The sequence below is a fragment of the Chanos chanos genome, chromosome 16, assembly GCF_902362185.1.
Source record: "Chanos chanos chromosome 16, fChaCha1.1, whole genome shotgun sequence".
In the NCBI taxonomy this organism is placed as follows: domain Eukaryota; kingdom Metazoa; phylum Chordata; class Actinopteri; order Gonorynchiformes; family Chanidae; genus Chanos; species Chanos chanos.
In genome coordinates this window covers 6,751,964-6,762,816 of record NC_044510.1, presented here as the reverse complement: position 1 = coordinate 6,762,816, position 10,853 = coordinate 6,751,964, and the positions used below count along the sequence as shown (strand labels likewise).

General features: G+C 41.9%; 1 protein-coding gene across 1 annotated transcript in view; it reads left to right on the top strand.

The window, feature by feature from the left end:
* The window catches only part of kcnh6a (potassium voltage-gated channel, subfamily H (eag-related), member 6a), a 34,833-nt gene that overhangs the window by 11,054 nt on the left and 12,926 nt on the right, over window positions 1–10,853 (top strand). The window contains exon 6 of the mRNA XM_030793928.1: window positions 1–132. This exon is cut by the window's left edge and continues 71 nt beyond it. Within this exon, the coding sequence (XP_030649788.1) occupies window positions 1–132 (132 nt within the window). The remainder of the gene's footprint in view (window positions 133–10,853) is intronic.

Genomic DNA, 10,853 nt, shown 5'->3' with positions numbered 1-10,853 from the left:
CCCCAGGTGACGTTGTCGTTTGGGTCCGACCGCATGAGACCCCCGTCCCCGACCGAAATTGAAATTATCGCCCCCAGCAAGATAAAGGACCGCACCCAAAACGTCACCGAGAAGGTCACACAGGTCACACAGGTAACATAAAATACATAAATACAGATTTATGTGCACGCACACACACACGAACAATGTTGTAGTCTCCACATCGATGTACAGGTATATATATATATGTACACATACTTGTGTGTAAATATATATTAATACACGCACACACAAATGCACACACACCTGTACATGTAAGTGCAGGCTATGACATTAAGAGAACATGTTTCCTCATGTAATCATAGTCATAAAATTTGGTTGATTTGTTCATTTGGTACTTATTAATTTGGTCATTTGTAACACAGCTAATATATATGTGATATGTTAAGTTAATTGACTACCAGTAGATAGTAGAGGTTACATACCAACAGAAATGATGTCACTCAGAAGAAAGAACTGTGACAAAAATTCAATGTCATGGAAACTGAGAGAGATGGAAAGGCTGGGGTTCTGTTACATCATCAACAAAACACAAAGCTGTTTTATAGTACAATATATTAACATCTTTGACCTACATAAAGTGTCTAGTAGTCGTGTTGTCAATGTTGTCCTGAGGCAGTGTGTGAACGTGTGTGTGTGTGTGTGTGTGTGTGTGTGTGTGTGTGCGCGTGCGTGTGTGTTCGTGAGCGTACAGTGACGCACTTAACCCCCGATTTGAAGCAGACCCCGTGTTGCGTGCGTGTTGCTGTGTTAGGAGACGGACGCATGAATTGATCTGTTAGTTCACATGCCAGCCTGCAATGAAACTGGGTATAGGTGGAGAGTCGTGTATGGACTATGGTCAGACTGAGTGTATGTGGAGAGTTTGTGTATGGTTTATGGTCAGACTGGGTGTATATGGAGAGTTTGTGTGTGGTTTATGGTCAGCCAGTGGGACTGGGTGTATATGGAGAGTTTGTGTACGGTTTATGGTCAGACTGGGTGTATATGGAGAGTTTGTGTATGGTTTATGGTCAGACTGGGTGTATATGGAGAGTCGTGTACGGTTTATGGTCAGACTGAGTGTATATGGAGAGTTTGTGTATGGTTTATGGTCAGACTGGGTGTATATGGAGAGTTTGTGTATGGTTTATGGTCAGACTGGGTGTATATGGAGAGTTTGTGTATGGTTTATGGTCAGACTGGGTGTATATGGAGAGTCTTATATGGTTTATGGTCAGACTGGGTGTATATGGAGAGTTTGTATATGGTTTATGGTCAGACTGGGTGTATATGGAGAGTTTGTATATGGTTTATGGTCAGACTGGGTGTATATGGAGAGTCATGTACGGTTTATGGTCAGTCAGTGGGACTGGGTGTATATGGAGAGTTTGTGTATGGTTTATGGTCAGACTGGGTGTATATGGAGAGTTTGTGTACGGTTTATGGTCAGACTGGGTGTATATGGAGAGTTTGTGTACGGATTATGGTCAGACTGGGTGTATATGGAGAGTCATGTACGGTTTATGGTCAGTCAGTGGGACTGGGTGTATATGGAGAGTTTGCGTATGGTTTATGGTCAGACTGGGTGTATATGGAGAGTTTGTGTACGGTTTATGGTCAGACTGGGTGTATATGGAGAGTCATGTACGGTTTATGGTCAGACTGGGTGTATATGGAGAGTTTGTGTACGGTTTATGGTCAGACTGGGTGTATATGGAGAGTTTATGTACGGTTTATGGTCAGACTGGGTGTATATGGAGAGTTTGTGTATGGTTTATGGTCAGACTGGGTGTATATGGAGAGTCATGTACGGTTAATGGTCAGACTGGGTGTATATGGAGAGTTTATGTATGGTTTATGGTCTGACTGGGTGTATATGGAGAGTTTGTGTATGGTTTATGGTCAGACTGGTTGTATATGGAGAATTTGTGTATAGTTTATGGTTAGACTGGGTGTATATGGAGAGTTTGTGTACGGTTTATGGTTGGACTGGGTGTATATGGAGAGTTTGTGTATGGTTTATGGTCAGACTGGGTGTATATGGAGAGTTTGTGTACGGTTTATGGTCAGACTGGGTGTATATGGAGAGTTTGTGTATAGTTTATGGTCAGACTGGGTGTATATGGAGAGTTTGTGTGTGGTTAATGGTCAGACTGGGTGTATATGGAGAGTCGTGTATGGTTTATGGTCAGACTGGGTGTATATGTATGGTTTATGGTCAGACTGGGTGTATATGGAGAGTCGTGTATGGTTCATGGTCAGACTGGGTGTTTATGGAGAGCTGTGTATTGTTCATGGTCAGTCATACTTATTATTCAGCGGGTGGCAGTTTGCGTCATGAGCAAAGACCTGTCAGATCTGGGACAGAGTGGGAGATGGCAATTGAGTGTGAGTCGGAGAAAGAGAGAGTGAGAGAGAGAGAGAGAGAGCACTGAATTGACAGCATTTGCATGGATACACATAGGAGGCAGTATGGCTTCCCTGCAAGTGGAAAAATCAATGTTCCTAACCACTTCCCAGATCATTCAACCCTTTGTGCGTGTGTGCGTGTGTGCGTGCGTGTGTGCGTGCGTGTGTGCGCATGCGTGTGTGTGTGTGTGTATGTGTGTACGTGTGTGCGCATGTGTGTGTGTGTGTGTGTATGTGTGTACGTGTGTGTGTGTGTGTGTGTATGTGTGTACGTGTGTGTGCGTGTGTGTGTGTGTGTGTGGAGCCCTGATGGTGCTTTTGATTCACTTAAGATGAAGTTTCTTGTTTAAGATCCTCTGTGAACTAGCTGTGATTCAGGGCAGGAATCATAGGACCAAATGTCAGTGGATCTGCGGCATATCCAGTGTTTCCTTCTTTCTCTCTCTCTCTCTCTCTCTCTCTCTCTCTCTCTCTCTCTCACACACACGCGCGCGTGCACACACACACACTGAATCACAGTGCATATTAATTATTGAGATGGGGTAGACAGTCCCTGTGAAAGAATTTCTCTGGAAAAATGAAAATGATTTTACCAATCATTTTTATCTTTTGAGATGGATGATGAGATGTGCAGTCGTGTAGGGGAAAAAAAGGTTCTAACTTCAGCGCAGTTTCTTGGAAATCGGTTATAAAAATTATATGAGTTCAGTGTCACATCAATTCCCCCCTAAAGAGAGTTATCGAGAGCCAGATACTGTCCAGGTCACATGGCCCTTGAAATGGTTTATAGTAAAATGACAGGAAGATATCTAAGACATCAAAGTCTCACTGGAAATATTACTATATTAGGCCATATGCTGTAATACTGTATTTTAACAGTTTTACTGTATTACCAAAAATACACCGTTTAATTATTAATTAACTCAATACAAACCCTTGCCTCCCCTTCCCAAACACCAACACAGTCAAATTCTCTCCCTCTCTTTCTCCCTCGCTCTCTCTCACACAAAGAGACACACACACACACACACACGTGCACACACACACACACACAAACACACACACACACATGCACACACACCTGCATCAGCAGAGCTGTACACAATGATGCCTCCCAAGTGCACACTAAGAAATATTTTTAAACATAGAACAAAATTAAGATGTTGGTGTTTTGTCAGACGGAGAGAAAGGTTTTGACATCTAAGAGGTTTTTGTAGGGGTTTTGTAGGGCAGCTGTTGTGTAGAGGTTAGAGAACTGGGCTTGTGACCGAAGGGTTGCCAGTTTGATTCCCAGGACTGACATCCACGGCTGATCGCCCTTGGCCAAGGCACTTAACCCTAATGCCCCCCCCCCGAGCGCAAGGAATGCTGCCTGCTGCTCCGGCGTCTGGTGTGTGTGTGTGTGTGTTCGCTACTGGTGTGTTGGATGGGTTAAATGCAGAGGACAAATTCACTGCTCACAGGGGGTGTGTGTGTGATCACAGAGACTTACATTTTTCTAACATCCTACGTATTTCACAAGGCAGTATTCGTGCAGATCTGGTCACAGCATTTGTTTGTGTGTGATGTCGTTTCATGCATCAGCATTATACCTGAGTAATCCACGATTCAAAGGGTACTCAATGTCCAGAATTATTTTATACATGTTTTCTTATTATTTGATGGTAACAGTGTTTTGCAAGAAGTCACGTCTTAGGTTGTCAGCTGACTTAGCGAACTGAATGACACGACAATGCAGTCTACCCATCGAATCACTCAGACACAGACGGTTAGGTTTACATTGTGTTATCACACAGTCTACCCATCGAATCACTCAGACACAGACGGTTAGGTTTACACTGTGTTATCACACAGTCTACCCATCGAATCACTCAGACGGTTAGGTTTACACTGTGTTATCACACAGTCTACCCATCGAATCACTCAGACGGTTAGGTTTACACTGTGTTATCACACAGTCTACCCATCGAATCACTCAGACACAGACTGTTAGGTTTACCCTGTGTTTTCACACAGATGTCCATTCTGAATGAACTAGTTCTGCTGCAAACAGTGCTGCTGGCATGAAGTTGTTTTTTTACGTGTGTGTGTGTGGACACATACACATACACACACACACACACACTCACACACACACACACATATATATGTGTATATATATATATATTTGTACTGTATATGTATGTATATATATTCATATATACATACACATTCTCTCTGTGTGAACTAAGACATGTCTCACTCTCTCTGTGTTTAGCTGTAGATTTAGTTTTGTTTTATAGTTGACGTGCTGAGGAAAAAGGCAAGCTATTTACCAGCTTTTTTTCTTCTCCTTTTCTCTTTTTTCTTTCATTGTGTGGATTGGCTGCAACACTATGACCCTGGGGGCTGTTTTTTTTTTTTTTTAAGGTGAGTGATGATGGACAATCCAACTGGTTTGGCAGTTGTTGAACTTAAAGTCTTTGAGCCTGAACAACTAAACAAGATTTTTAAGTCTGATTAAGATGCTATGTCATGCTAAATATCATAAAAATGCAAGAAATGTAATAAGCAAATGTTTTTCTGCGAGGGGAACCTCTGGCACCAGTGTCGGATGTAATTAAGCACACGTGAGAACCCCTTCACTGTCCTGGACATTTCAGTCGGTCATGTAAACTGTAAGGTTCACTCTACAAGTTTACCATAACCTTAAATTCTCCCAAGTAGTGCCTCAAGATGACCGAAAACTACAAACACTCAGCAGATCTCTGAACTGAACTCTACCGACCAGTTCACAGGCTGAACCTGTGTGTGTGTGTGTGTGTGTGTGTGTGTGTGTGTGTGTGCGTGCTTGTGCCTGTGCATGTGTGTGTGTGCGTAGTTGTGTGTGTGTGTGTGTGTGTGTGTGTGTGTGTGCGTGTGCGTGTGTGTGTGTGCCTGTGCATGTGTGTGTGTGCGTAGTTGTGTGTGTGTGTGTGTGTGTGTGTGTGTGTTATAAGGGAAATTTGTAGTCTCCTTATGGAGAGCTGATAAGTCTCAGAGACAACAAACTTCAGATGTGATGAACCTTTATGGACCTTTATTCTGATCGCATGATCATGGGAGAGTGCCCTCTAGTCAGTTCGAGCACAGTCTCTCCAAACAGAGAGAAGTACAAAGAATTTATACAGTGAGGCAAACAACTTTAGAGGTTGGGAGTGGGACTAGTGGGACTAGTCTGTCTAGCTTTTGAACTCTGACACACAACATGATCTTGAAGGAAAACTGTAGAGTCAACCCCTAAATGCTCCCTCACAATGCCCCTTTGTTTCTGACATATGATTTTATCTGTAACACAGACATCATTTGAGACTGTGACAGATGGTCATGGCCCAACATCCCTCTAGCACTTTTGTAATCTAAGATACTCTCACCTAAGGTTATAGACAGTTCAAGCAGTGACCGAAGGTCTTGGTTACACAGTCGGTCCTCCACATTAGGGGTGCAGGACCCCCGCAAAAAAAAAAAATCGCAAATATCTCTGGGCGTCCCCAAACCTTAACTTGTAATACTGTAGCCTATATTTATGATAGTAAATGATCAAATAGATTAATAATACATGTATTTATGCATTTATTACTTAAATGCATAAAAATACACATCACTCCGATATATCACTCTGTACTCTCTTCGTTTATTAAGTTTTATTTCTTCTACGCAAACTCTCTACTATACAGAAAAGAACCTCGCTACATCACTCACTAACTGCTCTTCTCTTAGCGACAAATTATGTCTCGATGCAATACTTTGGGCTTGCAGGCACATTCCTGCACACACTCAACTGTCACATTCTTGCATAACTTCCTCTTTGTTATATTTCACTGTTCAACCTAAAATGACACTTAGTATTAAAGCTTTAGCTTAAATATTTTCCACAGTGCATGTGTGTTTGTTAATGTGTGTGTGTGTGTGTGTGTGTGTGTGTGTGCGCACGTGTGTGTGTGTGTGTGTGTGTGTGTGTGTGTCATTGCTCTGCACTGGTGACCTTGGCCTCTAGGGCTAATGGAAGTAGAGGGCAGGAACAGAGCAAAGCCCTTTTGTCTCTCTGTTTCCCTCTTTTGCTCTCTCTCCTTCTTTCTTTCACTCTTTCTCTCTTTCACACCTCCTCTTTCCCTCACACTCACTCTGTGGTACTGTCTCTGTTTCTCTGCAGATCTTTCTCTGTTTCGGTGCACTGCATGTCTTCTGTTGTTTCTATCCTTTTCTTCTTCTCTTCGTCCATCTCTATGTATAATATCTATTCACTCTGTCTGTCCTTTGGCTGCAACAGCTGTAAGATCGTTTGTGGTAATACCATGGTTGAACCGTGGTGAGACAGTGCGGTGTGCCGTGGTTTGTTGGAGTGATGTAAGTGTAATAGTTAATTCCTGGCCTGGTAATTGGACTTCGATTAGAACTGCTCAGAAAAAAAAAGCAAATGATCATCAGGATTGATCTCTGTATCTATTGATTTGGCTGCATAACATGATGTGCTTTTTTGACTCTGTGTGAGTGTGTGTGTGTGTGTGTGCGTGTGTGTGTGTGTGTAGGATGTGTGTGCATGTGCACACTCTTTTGTTTCTGCAAGAGTGTGTAGTTGTGTGGTTTTGTGTGTGTATGTGTGGTTGTGTGTGAGTAGAGGGTGGATGTGCGTTTGCACACTCTTTCATTTCTGCAAGAGTGTGTGTGTGTGTGTGTGTGTGTGAGAGAGAGAGAGAGAGAGAGAGAGAGAGAGAAAGAGAACTGGTTCAGTATGAAATGTCATTTCAGGGTCACTGGTCTGCTGTCAGTCCGCTCTGTGTTAAGTTTATTACTGAAGAGAGTTAATGTAGTGATTGTGTCAGGAGAGAACATGCTCACACAGTTTTCATTAATATGCTTCATGACAGGTTTATGAACCCACATTATTCTCCTAGGCACTAACAGTGCTGCCACTGACCTTTCATTTGTTGCTCTAGATGAATTTATGTCATATGTGTTTCAGTACACATATATGTGTTTCAGTGTATGCGTATATATATGTATGCACTGCACAGTACACTTTGTGTAGTCTCTATGTATGCTATTTGTCTGTGTGTGTGTGTTAAAGTGTGAGAGAAAGATAGACAATAGAAAGATAGACAGATAAAGAGAGAGACAGACAGAGAGACAGAGGGTGAGACAGACAGAGGAAGTGCTTGTGTTTGTGGAACTGTGTGGAACTGAGAACGCACATGTGTTCTGGTCTGTTTGTTGGGGTGTACAGATAGTACACTGATGATGTAGAGGGCTGGACTTTGATTACACTTCTCTCAGCGTGAAAGAGGGAGAGAGAGAGAGTGAGAGGGAAAGAGGGACTGAGAGAGGGAGGGAGAGTGCGTGAATCAGAGGGTGGTTTTCGTTGGAGTCAGCGTGATCAGACTCCCTCTTTCTCGGCATTGCTCAGAGAATGCCACTATGAGCTTCAAACAGAAACTCCAACCTGTAAGTGGGTTTCTTTTACTCTTTCCTCCCCCCCCCCCCCCCTCTCTCTCTCCCACTCTCTCAGTCACTCACCCTCTCTCTTACCTATCCTCCTACTCTACAGCTTAGTCTGAATGCCAGTTGTTGATGCTGTGTGAGTGTCTGTAGCTGTAAATGAAGGCGTTATGGTCCCTGTGTCTTAAAGTCCTTTCGAGATCTGACTCCTCAGAGATCAAGGTCAAGAGGATGAGCTGTCTTTTTCGCTTTGCTCCTTTTTTCCGGAACACTTTCTCTGGCTGAAAGAGTCCATATAAGTTTCGTATGTATTTCGCTAAGTGTGAAAAGTTTTGTACAAAAACATAGCAACGCGTAAACGTGTGAAGACGTGTGTAACGTAGGAGCGTGTCATTTAGCCGTACTGTCCAATAGGACCTGGGTAACCTCCTGGCATTAAGTGCACTACAGCACCTGAGTACAAGCTGCTTCATAGTACTTGAGTTGATACATGAAAGCACAGTCTGCAGGGATAGGGAAAACCAAGCCGGACCAGCCTGGGTCAGAACATTATGAATTTTGGGTTTGTACTCGGTGATACAGAGTCTTTTTGCAGCATGTGTACAGGCACGTAATATTAATAATAATCAGTGTTGGGGTAGTTACTCAAAAAAAGTAATTAGTTATAAGTTACCAATTACTTCTTTAAATTGTAATGGGATTACTTTTCTCATAACTCCTTTTGAAAAGTAATTACATTACCCATTACTTTACCTTTAAGTTACTCTAAAACTACAAAATTCCCCAATTTACCACGTAAAAATACAAGTACAAACATCATAGTCCTTTCATTACTTTATTTTCGATGCAATAGCTTTGCGTCGTGCTTAAGAACGCACCTTAGCTGCTCTAAAATAACTGTAAAGCGCGGCCTCATTCACCAGTTCACAGTTTTGACCAGTGAAAAAATAGAAACACATGAGCTTAGCCATCTAACAATAACTATAGTGTAGCTACATCGGTCGGGATGCTGTCATTTAGCTTTAATGGTTAACCACCGGTAGTTTTTTGGGGTAGCTATTAATACAGGGCAAGTAGTAAACCTCCTTATAGAAGAGCCCTATGGCTTTAGGGCTCTTCTATTAGGGGGTTTACTACTTGTTCTGAGTTAACTAACTCTGAGTTTTCACTAAACCAGCTTTCTGGAACACCTGTCTGGTTGGCTACACCGTATTTTCGGGTTTTCTCAGATGTAGCAGACCTTACTAGCTAGCTAGCTAGCTAACTAACCAGTTGTCGGTCTTGTCCCATTAAAAGGGAGCTACTGTCAAGGACCCAGTCTCTCCTAAGTGACAGTGGGTAGTCATATTATAGATACACAATTAAGGTGAACAGGTGTGTGTCGCGTAAAGGCTGCTTCTATAATCATGTATTTTAACATCGCTGGAACACTGTGTTGACCGATTAGCACAGAGGACCGGAAGTATCCACTTTATATGTGATTACCGAAATTTGAACTGCAATGCTTTACTCCATTATTGAGGAAAATAATATAATTACAGTAACACATTACTTTGTAACTCCCTACCCCTAACACTGATAATAATAATAATAAGAAGAAGAAGAAGAATATTAATATTAATAATAATAATAATAATGATGATGATGATGATGATGATAATAACAGGAAGAACAGAAGAAGATGATGAATAGTACATACTTGTAACTCTTTTGACATATGCTAACACACAAGGCTACATATAAGAAAATGTGACACTTATGTTTTCTTTGTGTTTCCTATATGAAGGATGATTCGGTGACTTTCCTTTCCTCTCGACATACAGGAATCACAGATAGTCACTATACGGAATATAGTGGACAGATGCAATGATCACCTAATTTGATCCTGTGGCTTGAGGTTTTCTCATGAGGGGAATATAAATTCCAGTGTTTTAAATCTTGAAGCAGATATAGTACCAGTCAAAAGTTTGGACACACCTACTCATTCAAGGGTTTTTCTTTATTTTTCCTATTTTCCCCACTGTGCTTTGTGATCAGTTTTCTTGCTTACTACATACATCCATATGTCTTATTTCATAGTTTTAAAGCTGTCAGCATTGTTCTACAATGTAGAAAATAAAAATAATAAAAATAAAGAAGAAACATTGAATTTGAAGGTGTGTCCAGACCTTTGACTGGTACTGTAGGTTCAAAGAGAATAACGTCTAAGAGTCTGACAGGCATGAGGAGACATCTCACTCTTGTGATGATGGATTTGAAGGCCTTTCCATATCAGTGTGTTTCATTTATTGTGCGCTCAGGGGACAGTTGCAGATTTCTGGGGTAGGTGTATGTGTGTATGCGTGTCTGTCTGTCTGTCTCTCTGTCTGCCGGGCTCAGTGTGAAGTCTCTCTGTGGACTGGTTCGGGCTGCGTGCAGACAGTAGGGATAGATTTGATGGGGAGTGCCGTTATGAAAGCGAGCTGCTGGATTATATCAATAGCCTCAGTTGTTTCGCTTCAGCGAATCCGTGTGTGTGCATGTGAGATCAGACTGTGTGTGCTAATCGGTGAATTAACATGCACATGGACTCGTACAGTGTGTCTCTGCACGCTGTGTGTGTCATGTTCAAAGGTGTGTAAAAGAGAAAGAGACAGAGAAAGATGTGTGTGTGTGTGTGTGTGTGTGGTTATAGTGAGCTAATTTCTGTGTCACCGTTTGAGACAGTAACTGTTCATAAGTTGATTCTTTTCTTGTTTCAACATTTGTTTTCATCTGTTTTTTGTGTGGATATGTAGCTGATTGGATATGTGTGAGTGTGTGTGTGTGTGTGTACTACATTTCAGGATCACTCTCTCCTGTGTCAGCTGAGATTTGACAGCTACTACTGCTACGGTGACAATAAGTCATTGTTAGTCATAGAACCAATGACCATGGCAGAACACTGATGTACTAGGTATTCTATTTTGAATAACTATGATGTTCTCTTC